Source organism: Mustela nivalis, assembly GCF_964662115.1.
Source record: "Mustela nivalis genome assembly, chromosome: 5".
Taxonomy (NCBI): domain Eukaryota; kingdom Metazoa; phylum Chordata; class Mammalia; order Carnivora; family Mustelidae; genus Mustela; species Mustela nivalis.
Window position 1 is genome coordinate 155,159,077 of NC_139024.1, and position 18,796 is coordinate 155,177,872.

At 40.0% G+C, this 18,796-nt stretch overlaps 1 protein-coding gene and 1 long non-coding RNA gene across 8 annotated transcripts in view; one reads left to right on the forward strand and one right to left on the reverse strand.

Moving 5' to 3' along the window:
- Positions 1–14,696, reverse strand: part of SLC17A1 (solute carrier family 17 member 1) — a 79,842-nt gene extending 65,146 nt beyond the window's left edge. For 6 of the 7 annotated variants that reach the window (XM_082731509.1, XM_082731511.1, XM_082731506.1 and 3 more), the window contains exons 1-6: positions 14,587–14,693; positions 13,354–13,434; positions 8,013–8,185; positions 4,294–4,527; positions 4,123–4,210; positions 3,693–3,779 (exon numbers count right to left, since the gene is read on the reverse strand). In XM_082731509.1, the coding sequence (XP_082587635.1) occupies positions 3,693–3,779; positions 4,123–4,210; positions 4,294–4,527; positions 8,013–8,185; positions 13,354–13,387 (616 nt within the window). In that variant the 5' untranslated portion in view covers positions 13,388–13,434; positions 14,587–14,693. Of the gene's footprint in view, positions 1–3,692; positions 3,780–4,122; positions 4,211–4,293; positions 4,528–8,012; positions 8,186–13,353; positions 13,435–14,586 lie in introns of all 7 variants that reach the window. The other variant, XM_082731505.1, reaches the window with a different exon arrangement.
- On the forward strand, positions 12,158–14,872 carry LOC309865258. Its single transcript, XR_014312009.1, has 3 exons — positions 12,158–12,258; positions 13,779–13,838; positions 14,771–14,872. It is a non-coding gene; the product is annotated as an uncharacterized lncRNA (long non-coding RNA).
- The last annotated feature ends 3,924 nt before the right edge of the window (positions 14,873–18,796 follow it).

An 18,796-nucleotide genomic window follows, 5' to 3' on the forward strand; every position in this document is an offset into this window, starting at 1 on the left:
ATAGTCATCCTCATGATAAGAAAAATGTTGAACAAAGTAAAAATCAACAACTCTTCTTTGATCTCAGAAAATTGAGGCCATAGGACAAATTACTGTACCCAAAATTGGATGCAGAGACTCACAACTTCCTGGAACAGAAGCCCGGAAGCAGAAAACTGCATGGGAACAAGTACCAGGGTAAGAAAGCCTGGGAATTGATTAATCCTGGCAATTAAGCAGTAGGCTGTGTGGACAAGTTTGAGAGTTAAAAAATCTGGAGTGGGGGGAATCCTGGAGGGATCCTCATACTTTTGAGAGTTCTACCTTTAGGAGACCTAGCCACGTTCTCACAGTGAAGATCAAACAAAAATTCCTACATCCTTTTAGCAGGAGAAAGGAAAAGTGGCTGTTTTGAATTATGCCTAGAGCATTCTGTTCTTAACAAAGCCTGCTATGAAGGGAAACTTCTACCAGAGTCTAACCAGCTTACCTGAGAGGAAATACTCAACTGCTACTCCCTCCAGCCTTCCTGTCTTACCTAATGGGGAGCATACTGGGAAGGATTTCTGAAGGCGAAGCCCAGAGGCGCAGGCTTACCAAAAGACTGAGAGTAACCATAAGACCATAGAACACTGTCTTCCCCACAATCACCTTACCACCACATCAGCAGTTTCCCTGTATAAAAATGGGAATACAAATGGAAAAACTGCATGTGTCAAACCTCATTTAAGAATACTGTTAAAAAAAAAAAAAGAGGGAATTGTTATCTCTGAAACTAGAGCTATAACACAATAAGCAATGTCTAACCCCTAGCAAAGCCAGGTAAACCTAAAACCTCACATTGAAAGACTGTTTCCATTCCTCTTATCCAGTACATCTTATGGAGCTTTCAACAACAAAAAAAATCACAAGGTTTCCCAAAAGACAAAAAAATATAGTTTGAAGACAGCAAGCCCTGGGACTGATTCAGAAATGCAGAGATGTTGGAATTATCAAATCAAGAATTTCAAACAACCATGATTATATTGCTAAGAGCTCTTATAAAAAATGGGACAACACACAAGAGTATATGATTCACATAAGCAGACAGATAAAAACTCTAAGAATAAAATCAACAGGAAATGCTAGAAATGAAAAACACTAACCTAGAAATGAAAAATGCCTTTAGTGAGCTCATCAATAGACTAGGCATGACCAAGGAAGGAATCACTGAGCTTGAAGAAATGTCTGTAGAAATTTCCAAAACTGAACTGCAAAACTGAGCTTGAAGAAATGTCTGTAGAAATTTCCAAAACTGAATTGCAAAGAATAAAAATGACAGGTATCCAAGAATTATGCGACAATTACGAAAGGTGTAATATATACATATGGTACTATCAGAAGGAGAAGAAAGAGAAAGAATGGGAGAAATATTTGAAGGATTGTTAGAGTCTTCCAAAATTAATGATAGATGACAAACCACAGAGACAGGAAACTCAAGAGAACACCAAAAGGGTAAATACAAAAAAATTCACACTAAGGCATATTATATTCAAACTACAGAAAATCTAAGACAAAAATTTTTTAAAGAAACCTGAGGAAGAATGAGGTTTAAAATTAGGATTCTTAGATTCCACTGGTCACAAATCCCTGATCACTGTGGTCTGAGGCTTGACCTACCCAGAGCTGATTCCCACACCATTAGAAGTTTCAGTTAGTTATTTGTCGAAATTCTTGCCTTCCCCATCATACTCCATTTACATCTGCAAGCAGTTTTGCCTGCCCCTCATTGGCCAAGTCTAAATTCAGTGGATGTGCTGAAGAGTACTGAGAAGTCTGAAAAGCCTTGGTGGTTTCTGAGCTAAAACTTCTGGGAGTGATGACTAGGAGTGATGGACATGGGCTCTGGAGAGTATATAATCTTGACCCCACAGACAACACAGAGGGCCTGGCTGGAGGGGGCCAAGAATGGGTGCAGCGAGGAATCAGGGCAGCTCTGAGTGAAGCCACAAATGATCTTGTCAAGAGGTATCTTGATGATGAGACACATATGTGGCTCAGTCAGTTTAACGTCTGCCTTTGGCTCAGGTCATGATCTCAGGGTCCTGGGATCAAGTCCCATATCAGACTCCTTGCTCAGAGGAGAGTCTGCTTTTCCCCTCTGCCTGCTGCTCCCCCTGTTTGTGCTCTCTCTCACATACTCACAAATAAATTAATGTCTCAATGGCAGAATGGGTCAGACACAAGTCAGAAGTTGAGAGGTCTGGAAGGATGGGGTAGTAGGTAAGAACAGGATGAGCAATAATTTCCACTGTTCAAAGAGAGGTGACATGAGAGAGAAGGCAGGCAAAAAGGAGCATTTTTGAGACTTGAGGAGACTAGAGAAGTTTTGAGAAGTTCAAAATAGTCCTTGTGGAGGGAAACTTAGCAGGCTGGACAGCTGTTTTAAGCACAAATGTGAGTTTATGATCCCATTTGCTCTTCTGGGAGCCTTTCTCCAGCAATTAGAAGCTGCTCGAAAGCAGACGTTATTTTGTTCTTTAAAATGGTGTGGATCTAATTTATTTATTATTATTATTATTATTATTTATGGGGAAGAATAAATAAAGGTTGAGAAGAACTTTCAGATGAAACCGGGACCAGCCATTTGGCCTCTGTGGGCATGGTGTGATGCCTTACCGTAAAGACTTGTGGAGGCAGATGCCTAAATCCCTACCCTGCTACCCTCTAAGCCTTTCCCCCATTCCAGGTGCCTCCATCTGAGGCAGTTCATGGGAAAGCTGCTGACCCAGGACAACGAATAGTGCCTCTCTCTGAGCTTCATGGAGCCACCCGGGAGAACAGCAGATGACCTTTGTCACTGTGCACATGTCTATGACATTGGATATGCCATGTGTGTTGGAGGTCATCCAGCCTCTGATCAGCGCTGATGGGCAGCATTAATTATCGAGCTTGTCTTTCAAGGAGCACAAACCTCAGCTTCCTGTTATTTCTCTGATTACTTTTAATTTTGTAATACAGAGCAGGTGTGCATTTTTCTTCTGTGCATGCTTTTTCTCCCAAGCTAGACAGTCCCAGTTCTTTTGGCCCCCTTCCTGGTGCAGGGTTTGGGTACTGTCACTATACTCATCATCACTTACTACTGATGACTAATCTAGTGATGAAGAGCAATGGAATCTGGAGGACTCTAGGCGTGTTTCCACATCGTGGCTTTGCCATGTGCATTGGGTGTCTTTGTTTGTCCCTCTAGACCCACTGTTCACCCTTCTGTATCCTACTTTGGTCACAGATGATTGGCTTGAAAGAACAGCACCAGGTGCCTGTGCTTTCTGCTTTCTAAATTGATTTGGCAAGCAGCCTGAGAAGAAGGTAAGGAAGAGAGTTGAGTGAGATTGGGGGGTCTTCCCTGACATAACTCCTTCGTAGCATCGCTTCAGTCTGTATGCTCCTTTTTTATGAACAGTAGTGGCTCATCCCTTTTCTCAAGGGTTTCCTATAAGGGGTATGGATCTCTAGTACCTACATGATAGAATTGCAGAGCTTATGTACAATAACACATAAATAGTTCTGCTTGTAATGTGAAATTAATGAATGTTGCCTTCTCTCTTTCTTTCAATGAGGTTCATGATTTTAAGTGTCATTAGCTTTATATAAATTATTACCTGATAGTTTTTACTTTTAATTTTTTTTTTCAATTCTGAATAATGACTGGGATGTTATAGAAAGAGACTTACCAAAAATGTAGAAGGCCATGGGCCAGCCCAGGGATTGGCAGATGAATCCAGTCACAAGCAGAACAACGAAGGACCCCAGCAGAATTCCTAATCAGAGGGCACAAAGAACACCCCTAAGGAACATAAGCATCTGAGAATAGAGATAACACAGCCTCATGGTAGCAATAAACAATTTCCAAAGAAATACATTCGTAAAGCAGAATACTGAATGTAAAGCAGAAAAGAATGAAATATTTTTCCTAAGAAAAATAAAAAAGACTTAAAGAAGGTCTTTCTTTAGACAGTCTCCATATATTTAAAACAAAGATGCTGGAACAGATGGTTTCCAAAGCCCCAGACACTTGAAAAGACACAACTTTTACAGGTCAAGGAGAACATGACAGAATGACATGGTAGCAGGATTCAAACACTCTAGGCCTTACGTCATTACCTGATAGACTCAGGGAGGTAAGTCGGCCTCGTTCCAAGGGAGGAGCCCACTTGACCCACACGACATGCTGAGCTATGGATATCAACCCCTGCAATCAGAAGGATGCAACATTTGATTTCTGATACTTTCTGTGCACTTAAACCCTGCTCAGGATTTGCAGTATCTGAATACCTGGGCTGCTCCCTGGGCTACCCGGCATGCCAGGAGGAAAGCTTCTCCACCTTCAGCTGCCATCGGCATTAACAGGCTAAGCAGAGAGCTGAGGAGGAATGCAAAGCCAATCATTTTCTTGATGGAGTATTTTTCAGACAAGTATCCAGCAGGAATTTGGGTGATGAGTGCACCATAGAAGATGGAACTGAAGATGAAGCCCTGGATTTGGGGGTTCCAGTTATACACGGGGTTCTGAAAGAAACAAGGAGACATCCTGTGAGTTACTGTGATAGAGATGCGGGGGACCTGCTCTACCAGCCCACAAGCTCCCCTCTGCCTCATTCTCATCATGGGATCCTTGCTGTTCCTTCGACACATCTTCTCCTGTGTGTACTGTCATGTAACAGTGGCGTCTTCAACTATAATGTGAAGTCCTTGCCATTGAGAGCACCCTCTGTGGCCCCAGGACAGCATGGACATTTATTACTTGTTTCCGGAACATTGCCACACTGCACGTCAGCCCTTCTGTAGAGTACTACACCCACTGCAGTCATGAATGTCCTCTTGCCTTTTCTTGTCCTCTTACTCCTCCAGTAAGGTAACCTCATCCACAAAACAACATTCCCCCACATCCAGGCTACTCCCAGAGAGAGGAAATAGTGATAGATCAAATCACAAAAAGATGATCATGGGCTGAACTGGAAATGGTTGGATGAAACAGTGAAGGGAGAAGGCCATTTCTCTCTTATTTTTTTTTTTTTTTTTTTGGTTTGGTGTCTCTTCTTTTCTAAAACGTTCTAAATGTCTTGTTTTTCCATAAGCCTGACCATCTTGGCTTTGAGCTGCTGTATGTTCTTCCCTGTGGTGACTCCTTCTGTAACTATGATTGTTTCATGAGCTTTTAGGTTCCTTTTGTAATTTCAGGTTACAATTTAGATCTGCTCTTTGGAAAGAGTTTTCTGGTGAGTCTTCATATTTGGGAATAATTACATGCTATATTTTCTCATTTTTTTCATCTAGTGCCTTTGCATGGCAGCAAAGAGAATTCCTTTTTTGTGACTCACATTTGAAGGATATCAGTTTCCCTGCATTACAGAGGGAGCCTCTATAGGACCTCCACAGCTCGAGTGCCCTCCTTTTTTGCTATGGTGAAGGATTCAGTAACATGGCCCCTGGAGTAGATATATCTCTAGAACATGGTTCTCAATAGTGAAACCAAACCATTGGAATAGTACAGATATTTAAAGAATATAATTCAAAGGAAAGTTTGGATTAAAAAATTCAAAAGATTTTTGAGGGACAAGTGACACAGTGAACTTCATATTTAATCTTTATAACGTTATAAAGGATACAACTTGACAAATATTTAAATTTGTGTATGCTCACAAAACCATCACCACAATAAAGGCAATGAATGCATTGTCTACCTTCAGTAGTTGCCTTACTTTTATAATTCCTCCCTCCTTTTCTCCCAACACTCATCTGCCTGTCGCTATGACATCAGTTTCATTTTCTGGAAGTTTTTTTATAAATGGAGTCATGTACTATGTATATAGATTATTACACTCAACATACTTATTTTGAGTTTCATCCATGTTGTTCTGTGTGTCACTAGTTCATTTCTGTTTAGTGCTAAGTCATAGTCTCTTTTATGGAGGTACCATAGTTGATGCATATTTATCTACTGATGAACATATTTATTGGTTTCAGCTTAGGTCTGATGTCAGAGTTGTGGGTTCAAGTCCCCCATGGGGCTCTGCACTCAGCATGCAGTCTACTTGAGTTTCTCTCTCCCCTCTTCTGCCCTGTCCCAGCCTGCTCTGTCTCTGAAATAAATAAATAAGAATCTTTATAAAAAAATAAGTAAAAATAAAGTGATTATTGAGGGGTGCTTGGATGGCTCAGCCAGCTAAGGGTCCAGCTCTTGATTTAGGCTCAGGTCATGATCTCAGGGTCATGAGATTGAGGCCTGGGTTGGGTTCCATGCTGGGTGTGGAGCCTGCTTAAGATTCTCTCTCCTTTTCTCCCTTTGCCTCTTCCCCCCATCTGCTCACAGGTGCTCTCTCTCTTAAAATAAATGAATAAAGTTGGTACAGTTGGATTAAAATCTGCCATCTTTTAACATTTCTTTTACGGCAGGCCTGTTGGCAATAAATTACCTCGGTTTTTATTTGTCTGAAATAGTCTATCGGTAATTTCATTGGATAGAGAATTCTAACTTGGCAGATTCTTTTTCTTTCAACACCTGAAAGAGTATTTTCTGTTTCTTCATTTGAATGGTTTCTGATAAGAAGTCTTCTGTAATTCTTACCCTTATTAGGTATTTTCCCCTCTGGCTTCATTCAGGATATTCTCTTTGTTTTGGTTTTCTGCAGCGTAAATATGTATGTCTGCTTGGTTTTTCTTGTTAATTATTATCATTTAGTGTCCTGTTTGGTGTTCTCTGAGCTTCTTGGATTTGTGGTTTGGTTGTCTAGTAATTTTGGAAAGTTCTTAGCCATTGATTTTTCAGATATTACTTCTTGCCACTCTCTCTGTCTTCTTTTTCTGGTATTCTAGTCATTTATATATTATGCCCCCACTTTTTTAAAGATATATTTGAGAGAGAGGGTGGGGGAAGGGCGAAGGGAGTGGGAGAGAATCACAAGCAGACTCCCTACTGAGTGTGGAGTCTGGCATGGGGCCAAATCTCATGACTGGGAGATCATGACCTGAGCCAAAAGCAGGAGTCTGATGCTTACCAACTGAGCCACCCAGGTGCCCCTGTACCTGTTGATATTCTCCACAATTCTGGCATAGTCTCTTAAGTTTCCCTCCCAACTCCTCCATTCTCTTTCATTTCAGCTTGAGAAGTTTCTATTGACCCCTATTAAAGTTCATTGATTCTTCCCTCAGCTATGTTGAGAGTACTTAGGAGCATGTCAAAACATTCTTTATGTTACAGTTGCCTTGATTTCTGTTTCTTTTTTATTCATTCTCATAGTCTCCATCTCTACTGATACTACCCATCTGGTGTTATGTGTTGTCACCTTTTTCCATTAGAGCCTTAAATTATTGATTATAGTTATTTTAAATTCCATGTATGGGAATTCCTACATATGTGTCATATCTAATCCTGGTTCTGTTGATTGTGAAAAAAAAAATTAAGGTGCCATACATTGCATATAAAGTGTTATTTTTAATGTAAAAAAGGTAAAAATAAGAAACTGCTCATGCTTGCCTGTGCATTCGTAACAGAACATGGGAAGAGTAGAATGAAAAAATATTCTTCCCATTCGTTTCCATTTTTTTCCTATTCTACGTCTTCTGATAAGTAGCAACCCATTACCTTCCAGAGATGAAATTAGAGAAACATGTAAATATACCACATACTCAAAAACATTTAAAAGTAAAGAAACAATGTGTCTTTACTTCCACTCTGGTTTGAAATGCTTTCTCTTCTTTTCTCTTATCCAAACTCCTTAATTCTAGGAACCCTGATGCTTGATTTTTATTCCTCTTCACATAGAAGGATTAATATAACAAAGCCCTTCACAAATATAAGGCATGCTGTAATCATGGGGCATGTTTAGTTAGGTTACTAACTAACTAGGTTACCTAGCAAGGTAGACAAAGACTTGAACTTCTTTTTCTAGTGATTACTGTCGCATCAATTATGGTAACATTCGATTGCCACACAAATCAATTAGCAAGAGAGGATTTTAAACTTGTAACTATAGACAATATTTTTTATGTACCTTACTGTGATCCAGGTGTTCCCCTGTGGTGGTGTTGGCCAAACCATGAGCATCTGTGCTGTTCACCATGGCTACCATTGTGAGGCTCAGACACGTGCGCTGTGCAGTTATTATGACATTGCAGAAATGCAAGAGGAGAGATAATCCGTAGCGGAAGGAACAAAAATTTGGAACTAAGAAGTAAAACAAAGTGTCCATTGTTAACACAGCTGAGATAAAACCATACAGCAGCTTCAGGAAGGGCACTCAGAAATTTGGAAACATATATATAATATATTATATATGTATGGAACCATATATATATAGAATCAATTATATATATCATATATTTTTTTCAAGTATAGCTGACATATAGTATTATGTTATGGAACCCTAGATATTAATTTAAAATTTTTATTATTAAATTTAAAATTTCATTGTACTTAATGGCATTTAAGAAATTATGATATAATAAGAAGCTATTTGATTATCATAGTCCTATACCTTCCTACCATATAATCCCAACAAGAATGTCTCAGAAAATTAAACCAGTCCTCCAGATACTTTGTCTCATTAATGGGATTAATGAGTTACTTACAAGTACTCTGGGTTAGTCTTGGAAGTAAGTCCCCTTAATAACAACAAAGACTTTCTTTCAAGGAAACTGTTTCATTCTCTAAATTTGTATCAATAGTGTATGAATAGTCATAGAAGCACATTGCAGAGGAAAATTACATTTAAAAGAAATGTAATTACTTTTTGAGGTAGTTTCAAGCTAGAATAATGAGCATGGTGTTTGTGTAAGGCCAAACAAATTCATCAGTGGAAGAGAGTAGGGGGTCCAGAAACAGATGCAAAGACATGGTCAAATGCTTTTGAATAAATGCACTAAATGTAATATAGCAGAGGAAATGAAAGACTTTTTCAACAAATGGCATTTTCCCAAGAGAAATAGCAACATAGGTCTACAAAAAGACTTGTACCAGAATGTTTATAGCAGCTTTATTCAAAATAGGTGAATGTTTAGAATGAACCGTATTATAGTAATACAATGGACATTACTCAAAAATGTAAAAGAAGGAAGTACACACTCAGCAATCAGATGAATGTCAATGAAAATCTGCTCAGCTTGGGTGGCTCAGTGGCTTAAAAAGCCTCTGCCTTTGGCTCAGGTCATGATCCCAGGGTGCGGGGATGGAGCCCTGCATCAGGCTCTCTGCTCAGCAGGAAGCCTGCTTCCTCCTCTCTCTCTGCCTGCCTCTCTGCCTACTTGTGATCTCTGTCTGTCAAATAAATAAAATCTGTTAAAAAAAAAATGCTCAGCTTAAGAATCTAGACACCAAAAAAAGTGCATACTAGAGAGATCTATTTTTATGACTTTTAAAAACAGGCGAAATTAATTTGTGTGGTTAGATACAGCAATTCCCTCAAGGCAAGAGAACCAGTAAGAACCTAATGGAACTGCAATGTAATGTTCTAAGAGTGTTGCTCACAAGTCTGTGCATTTGTCAGAACTCATTTAAGGGTACACCCGAGATCTGTGATTTTATTGTATGTAATGATACTTCGATAAATCTTTAAAACATATTGAGAAATTATGATCATGTATCAGATTAGCATAGATCCAAAAGCACATTTGTTGGCCAGCCCCAAAGAGAAGAGAGAAGCTACATTGTTACAACCCCATGGAGGGTAATAGGGTAATTTGGTGTCTCTTTAGTTACATTTTTTATATGCCTGTGTTTGGTATAAAGAAATGGATTAGACTTTTAAAGATAGATACTATATCCAGCAGCTAGCCAAAAGTTGCTATTTCTTAAAAATACCACTGTTAATTTGGGGAAGTTGTCTGTGCTGGGAATATGCAAATAATGACGATTTTATTTCTTCTTTTGCTACCCTCGGATTTTTAATTTCATGTTCTCCTTGGAGCAGAACCACCAGCATATTGTTGGTTGCACCTGTCATCCCTGGATTTTATACCAGTGTTCCTGATATATAAGGAGTGATTCTAATGTTTGTACATTTCAGATAATGCTTTGTTGAAGGTTCAGTTGTAGATAGGCTTTACAAAGTGTGTTCATTTTCTGTTATTGTGTAAAAATTTTTTTTTTTTTGCAAACATAATGGCTTAAAACAACACCCATTTATTAACTCACAGTTTTGTAGGTCAGAAGTTTTAGCATAGTGTTTAGCATGGTATGGTTGGGTTTTCTGCTCAAGGTCTAAACAGCTAAAACTCAAGGGTTCAGTCCAGGTGAGTTCTCAGCTGAAGACTCTCAGCAAGGATCCATTTCCATTCTCATTTAGATTATTGGAAGAACTCAGTTTTCTATGGATGCAGAATGGAGGTTGCTGACTCCCTGCCAGCTCTCAGCTGGGAGCTGTTTACTGTTCCAAGAGGCTTCCTGTGACTTGTCACATGGCCTCCTCCAGCTCCAAAACCAGCCAGAAAGAATCTTAGCATTGTGTTAGTATTGAACTTTCTCACACTGAGTCTCTCTAACGGCTTGGTCTTTGACCTCTAGACCCAGATTTAAGGGCGGGGTTATTTTCTGGATATTTCCCTATTTTAAGACCAGCTGATTTGGGACCCTACTTAAATCTGCTAAATCTCTTGAGGTAGCACCTAGCTTAGTGTTCGTTTGAATAACTAGCAAAAAGTGCATATACACTAGGGGTCAGAATCTTGGGGGTGATCTTAGGATTCTGGCTACCATGGCCCACTCTCCAGTCCTTAAAGATTCATATTCATCCCACATGCAAAATACACTCACCCACTTCCAGGGTTCCTTGAAAGTCTCATAATACAGTATCAGCTCAACTCTGTCTCCTCCTCAAAATCTCATTAGCTTAAAGTCACAAATCTTAATCATCTAAATGATCTAAAACAGATGTAAAGGATGGTCACACTGGAACACAATATTTCTGTATCTGTGGACTTGTGAAATGAGAGGCAAGCTCTTTGTCCCCAGTGGTCTTGCCATACAGAGGTGGGGCAGGCATTGGGTCATTGTTGCAGAAGTTCCAGTTCCAAAAGGGGGAGAGGGAGAGTAAAAGGCTGTTGCTGACTCATAGGGTTTTGAAGGTCACCTAGACGAATGTTGGATATACTGCTAAGTGAATTTACACTAATGCCTGGAAAATTCATTTTTTGGACTGATCTCTTTGTAACAGATAAAAATATTAGATGAAATGTATTCGAAATAAAATATTTCAGGGCACCTGGGTGGCTCAGTTGGTTAAGCATGTGACTCTTGATTTCAGCTGAGGTCATGATCTCAGGGTCAAGAGATGGAGCTCTGTGTTGGCTATATACTAGGCACGGAACCTGCTTGAGATTCTCGTTCTTCTCCTCGGCCGCCCACAACTAAAAATCAATCAATCAAGTAAGTTATTTCATTAAAAGCATGGATGATCTGCTAGGAAAAATGAAATATTCAGACCAAGGGTTTGGTGGAGATGGGCTCCTAAAGGCATATACTGATCAATGAAGGAAGATTTTTCTCTGAAGACATTTGATACCAGAGTTAAAAAAAAAAATTATTATTCTTGTTTTCTGCCTCCCAGGGCACAGAGACAATAAGGAGTCAAGTGCCAAGACCCTGGCAATGGGAGGGTCTAGTAAGAGACCCTCTTCTCAGACAATTAGATGCCAAAGACCCACTGGCTCAATGAGGGGCTGTGGAAACTTGCCTGCGGTGAATGAACCCTGGAGCCCAGTGGAGGGAAGAAAGCAATTCAGTCATCAGCCTGTCTTTCCTTTGTCTTGCAGCCTAAAACTCACTATCCCTGGGCCATGAGAAGAAAAAGTCTCCAACCACACACATACACACACACACTGAGGATGGCTTGCTCCAAAGCTGATCAAAAGGAAAGTGAATAGACCTGGAAAACTAACAGAAAATAGTCCCTGGAAGAGAGAGAGAGAAGAAAATAAAAATCCTTCTAGAGAAGGGAGGCAGTCCTCGGCATGTGTAGAGAAGAACTTGACGTCATTGTCAGGAATGGCCTTTTGAGTTCATGCACTCGTCTCCTTTGCTTTGCTCCAGGAAGAACATGAATTAATTCTAAATAAGCCTTGAGTTAAAAAGTAAACCAAGAGAAATTCCAAAGTGCGTGGGATGAGCAACACTAAGATGTCCAACTCATGGACAGTTAGAGCCAAAGGTATACCCTGAGGATGATTATCAAAAAAAGAAGAAAGAATTCAAAGCCAGAAAATTAACAAAGGAAAAAACCCAAAGAACCAAAAAGGAAGGAAATGGTAAGAAAAATGGCAGAAATTAATGATATATACATATCAGTTTATATGTTTAAATGTTTTGTATATCTGTATATAAGTTTGAATATAGATTAAATGAACAATAGAAAACTATCCAAATCACTAAATGTAAAAAAAAAATACAAGAAGATACTTAGAAGTTAATAGACCACTCATCTTTACAAAAATTGAAAAAGAATATAATTCATTGCCCACTCTCTCTCCTTAGATTGTGTTCCCCTGGACATGCACATAACTCTAAGACAATGCCCTTCCATTGCCCTGCTCAAAATAAACAGTGTGGCTAAAAAAAGTTTTCAGGATATGCAAGTGTTGATGTCCAAGGATGCAGTGACTTCAGAATATTCATCCTGCCCAGCTTCCATCTGGGCATCTGTCTCTTTCTCTTCGAGATGCAACAAAAATTGTGCACCTCTTTCTGATATTCTCCACCAAGTGATTCAACTGACAAATATATAAGAATCAAAATAACTTAGTGAATTCTTTGTATTTGGGCTTTTTCTAATGGAAAACTAGAGTAGGACTAATTTTTTTCACATCCTTCCCTGAACATTTCTAAGACCCTTTACATGTATATTTTTAAGATTTTATTTATTTTAGAGAGCACAAGTGGGAGAAAGGGCAGAGGGAGAAGGAGAAAGAGAATCTCAAGCAGACTCCATGCTGAGGACAGAGACTGACTTGGGGCTCAATCCCACGATCCTGAAATCATGATCTGAGCACAAATCAAGAGTCAGATGCTCAACTGACTGAGCCGCCCAGGCATTCTAACCCTTTATATGTTTTTATGGGAAAATCCTCTCACCTAGAATCTATGATGTCTCTCTCTCTCTCTCTTTTTTTTTTTTTAAAGAGAGAGAGAGCTCTCATGCACATGGAGGGGCAGAAGGAGAGAGAGAATCCTAAGCAGACTCCACGCCCAGCACTCAATCCTACATGGAGCTCAGGCCCATGACCCTGAGATCATGACCTGAGCCGAAATCAAGAGTCAGAGGCCTGACTGACCGCCCAGGTGCGCCTTGATGTCATATCTAAGAAGAAGAAAGCCTATGCACTGGGATAAAGAATAATTTGTACCTTTCCTGGGAGGGAACTGGTTATCCATTTGCATAAGGGATTCCAGTTTCTTCTCTTCTTACTTGAAGGGTTTGGTCTCCACTGCAAGTGTAAAACACATTGGTGTCAGCATGGTGCAGGGAAGAACTGACCAGAAGTCCAGTCCTCCTTTCTGATTTAAAGTGTGCATCAAAGGGAAGCTTTCTCCTCCCACCAGTACCCATTTAACTCAACCATGTGCTTTTTTTGACATTGCACTCTTGTGTTTTTTAAGTTGACTAAAAATATAGATGCCCCCTGAAAACTATTAAAAAAGAACAAAAACCCTGCTAACCCATAATTCTACATGCAGTGACAATATTCCTCAAAAGTGAAGCAAACAAAAACTAAAGGAATTCACTGACGGTCTATGTGCCCTACAAATAATGTTAAAACATGTTTTTCAGGCAATAGGAGATCGCTCACGGTCAGAAAGTTGAGTGTACAAAAAGAACATTGGAAGAGGAGTAAGTAAAATCAAATAAATGATTTTTTACATCTTAATAGGGCTAAAGAAACTATCTGCTTATTAATTTTGCCTCCTTGAGGACAGCAGGTCATTCTCACATAGCCTCCTTCCTGGACAGACCAGTTTGTACGCTAACAGGCACTGGTCATGTTGGTTGTCTACACCTTGAGTTTCAGCTGCATCAATTTGAATGACCAGATGCTCAAGGATAAATTCCCAAGGATGGATTTGCAAAATATTTTGAGTGAGCAACTGGTCAACCACCATTATTGCATGCTGAAACATCTTTTGGGTCTGCTGCTTATTTCCAAATACACACGTGCACAAGCACACATACCAATACATACTACACAAACACACATACACTCCGCACACACACACAACCACACACAAACACATCTCAACACAATACAGATATATGAAATACAAACATCACATACTTATGCATACCAGCTGCCATGCACACCACAGACACCTCACACCATTCACAGATACACAAGCACCATACAGCACACACCACACACTTCTCTTTCCTTGACTGTCCACACAACTGTCCACATCACATTCATCCCTAGAAATAGGTTCTTTTTACTTTTCTTTGGAAAGAATCTGTGGAAATATATATTTTCCCCCAAATTTCCTGAGCTTGCTAAATACCCTTGATAAGGTCTTTAACAGAGAAGTCCCCCTTATCACTCTGGGGAATTGTTAATTTCATTCATTATCAACATAAGAGTAAGACTGACCTGATTCGGGAGAGACAAGCGATTCCTTCTTCCCCTGCGAAGCCTTTGAACTTTAAAAAGTACTGAACTTCTGGATTTACCACTTTTAGCTTCATTAATCCTTCATCCAATCCTCTGACTTCATTATATCCAAGTTAAAAGGGTTAGTTTTTAACTTCACTTTTACCTTTTCTTGAATCTTCAGATGAGGAGTGTGAGTCTTACAATCTTCCAGCAAATTAGAAACCTCCTGGCAATCAGCCATCAAGTTCGTGACCCTATAGCCAGACATCGTTCATCTCCTCCTGCCAGGACGGAGAACCAGACTGTTGCGTAAGTGTTCCCAGAGTAATGTTTTCTCTTGCGCATGGCTCTGGGTAAGTCATACTCTTCTGACAGGAAGGCTATGGCTTTTTAAATGCCTGATAAACACCCTATTAGCTTTTTGCTTTCCTACTATCCCTTTTCCTTCTTTTCCCTTCTCTCTGCCCTGCCTCTCTTCTCTTCCCTTCCCTCCCCCCCTTCCCCTCCCTCTTTCTCTCTTTTGCAAAGGCCACATCTGCCTGACACTCAAGCTACTCAGCTACTCAGAGAGATGTACATTTTATTAAGGTATATCCTCCAAAGAAAGTGACTTCCCCTATAGCCTCTGCAATGACTACATTCTCCTGGTTCTGCCACTTATCCATAGTGACACCCAGGAGCGCTTTTACCTTGGAATTCTTTGAAGGGAACCTACTGATCAGATAGGAACATCTAAGCCCTTAAATTAGGGATTTTGTAAGACATATAGTTTCTTACATACTTAAGCATTTTTAAAGAGATACGTTATTATACTTATAAAGTGCCTAATAAATATTGGGCACATAGCAGATACTCTATTAATTGGCCCAATCATTTTCTCTAAAGAAATGTTGAAAACGTTTAACCTATTTGCCCCAAAGACTCTGATGTCTTATATAATCCATTGGATATTTTCTCCATCGGAAATCTAGGTCCTGGCTATCCCTGTATGTTTATATAGTTTGATGATGAGGCTGGCCATTTCTGGCATTCTCCAGCCTTTTAGTGATGGGAGCCCCAGATCAGCAGCTGCTCAATGTCCATATTTTAAATAAACAGCATTCCCATCTGGTGTCCATGTCTCGGGTTCTCGTCACTGATTACCCAGAGCAAATGATCTTCTTGTATGCTGACCCCCAAAGCTTTATGTTGCTCTGTGATGTACTCTGAAATCACTTCTGGATTCTACATCTGAATTCTGTGTTTCTTATTAAGTTTTTAAATTTAACACTGTATATGAAACTTCCCAACATAGAAGAAACATAGAGCAGTTTAATATAACCATGTGCCCATTAACCAGCTTCAACAATCACCAATATATATAATTTTATACATACATATTTTTACATATTTTTCTCCAGTGGTGGTTTTCTGTAGTATTTTAAAATAAATCTCAAATATTATGTTATTTTTCCCACAAAAAGGACAGCCTGGATATAGAACTAATTAGTGCTTTAAAAAACAACATGCCCTCAGCCCAATAATAGGCAATGATCTCTTGATATCATCTAATAGTCATTATGAGTATGTTTCCAATTGCTTTAGAGTTATCCTTTAATACTTCATGTATTTATTTATTTAATCATTTGTTTATTTAAATGAGGACCCAAACAAGATCCACGTATGGTCCGTAACTGTTAGGGCTCTCACCTCTCTGTAACTTCATAACCATCATTTCCTTCATTTTGTACTGGCTGTTACTTAAAAACAACAGTAGTAACAAAACAGGCTCATTTGCAGAGTGACCCTCATGTCTGATTTGGCTAATTGCTTCCTTTCAGTGTCATTTGATAAATTTTTTATTCCCTTTGTTCTGGAAGCTGCTGGTGTATGGAGAGGCTTGCTTAGACCAAGGACAAGAATTCTTCATGAGCTGCTGGCAGCTTGACTCATCTTTAGTGAGATAAGATTGCTCGGTGGGTTCAGATAGTCTCAGCTTGATTTATCCACCGATGAAGTTCTCAGCAGCCTTTGCCTGCGGACTTTGATGGTTGTTAGTAAATGCTGTGTAGAGCCATTATTTTATTAGAAGTTACAAAATGGTTTCCTAATTCTGTCCTGCCTTTGTCGTGTAGGAACTGGAGCCTTCTGCAAAACAGGATATTTGCCCAATTGAATATTTTGTTAACCTGAAACACAATTTAACAGGAAAGTTGGGGCGCCTGTGTGGCTCGTCAGTTAAGCATCTGCCTTCTGCTCAGGTCGTGATCCCGGGACCCTGAGATCGAGCCCCATGTCTGGCTCCCTGCTCAGCAGCGAGTCTTCTTCTCCCTTTGGCCCTCCCTACAGTTTGTGTGCACTCTCTTTCTCTCTCTCAAATAAATAAATGATCTTAAAAAAATAAGAAAGCCAGGATACTTTATGAAGTTGTAGAATAATAATTTAGTGCCTTAGTGAAGTTGACCACGGAAAATTATGACTTCATGGGTTTTACTTGATGTGTTTCAATCTGTTGAGCCCCTGTTTTTTGATGCTTAAATTGTCCCTTCTTTGGCCAGTAGGAGGCTACTTCAGCTGGTTTCTATCTATTAAGACCTGACCCTAGTTGTCTGGGAAATCTTCCTTGTTTTCTAACACACACACACACACTCCAGACTTCTCTAGCGGATTTCCTGTTCTGGAACCTGGGCTTTCTTATGGAGTGCTGTTTCCTTTCAGTAGCAGATAACAGCCACGCTCCAAACACTGAGGTACTCTCTGCTCCTAGGTCTCATTGCTTCTAGCCCTTTCAGCAGCAGAACTTAAAAGAACTAGTTTTTAAGAAAAAAAATTATAAATTCTGATTGATATTTCCAATTCAATTTGAATGTTGGAGTGATTTTTAAAACTTCTTTGATTTTATGCTCCTGAATTTTTGTCATACAGTAAACATCTTGATTCCTAATACATAGAATTACGTGTTTGCTTTATGATAATATTCCTATATTAAGATTCATCAGACATTTATTAAGTACCTACACCAAAGACTCAGAAGCACATGGCTCAGCCTTGGACCCTCAGGGCCTTCAGCATGTTGGTCATATCCATTTAGTACTCTCAAGAATGACATTAAGAACCTGTCATTAGCAGGATGTCTGGGTGGCTCAGTGAGTTGAGCTGCTGACTCTTGATTTCAGGTCATGATCTCAGGGTCGTGAGATGGAGCCCTGGGTCAGACTCTGTGCTGAGCGTGGAACCTGCTTAAGATTGTCTCTCTCTCTCTCCACTTGCCCCTCCCCCAGGTTCCATGTACGGCATGCTCTCTCTCTCTCTCTCTCAACCCCCCCCCCAAAACAAAAAACCTGTCATTAACATGGGACATCCTTACAAGTAGGGGAAAGTTTGACAAAGAGACATGTACAGAGGGAAGATGATACGAAGACAAAGGGGGAAAGATTTCTACAAACTAAGGAGTTCCTGAGGCTCCTAGCAGAGAGGCACAGAACTGATTCTCCCTCAACACTGAGAAGGAACAAAATCTGCTGCTCTGTCCAGACTTCTGCAACTGCGAGACAATAAATTACTGCTTTTCAGCCACCCAATTTGTAGCACTTCGTTATGGCCAACCCAGGAAACGAATACACATGCCCACTTGATTACCTCATTATTATCACTAACACAACATGGCCCCACATCAACTCATTGTCTTCCCTCTAAAAAAGACTCCTTTTCTTGCATTCTCTGGCTTAGTTGTTCAGACACTCTATTTGCAGTCTGTCAGGTTAGAGACCCAGATTCCTCGGCATCCATCTAACCAAATACGATGACCTTTCAACTTTACCTCCTGAACATTATGGATGTCTCTGTTCTTCTCTCCATGTCACTATTGCTTGTAGGGTCTCCCTCCAGCTCCCTAACGTGGCAAACACGACCTTCATGTGCTGGTCACACTCACCCTCCTAATCTTACCTTCTGTTCTTTACTCATTGACCGTGGAGGCAGGTCATTTTTTTCAGAATTCATCCTGTTTCTTGTCTCCATGCTTTTGCATGTGTTGGGCTTCAGTGTGAGAAATCTTACCATGAAACAACCCATTTAGCTCAGGAATTTCTTGTGGAGGAAGATTCCTCACTGTGCTCTTCCACTTGGGGTCAGAACCGCTTGTATGGTCTCCCCAAATGGTCTGTATGTCCCTCTGCTATTTTGCCTAAGGCAGAGGCCTGGCAGTGATTTTGTCTGTCCTGTACTT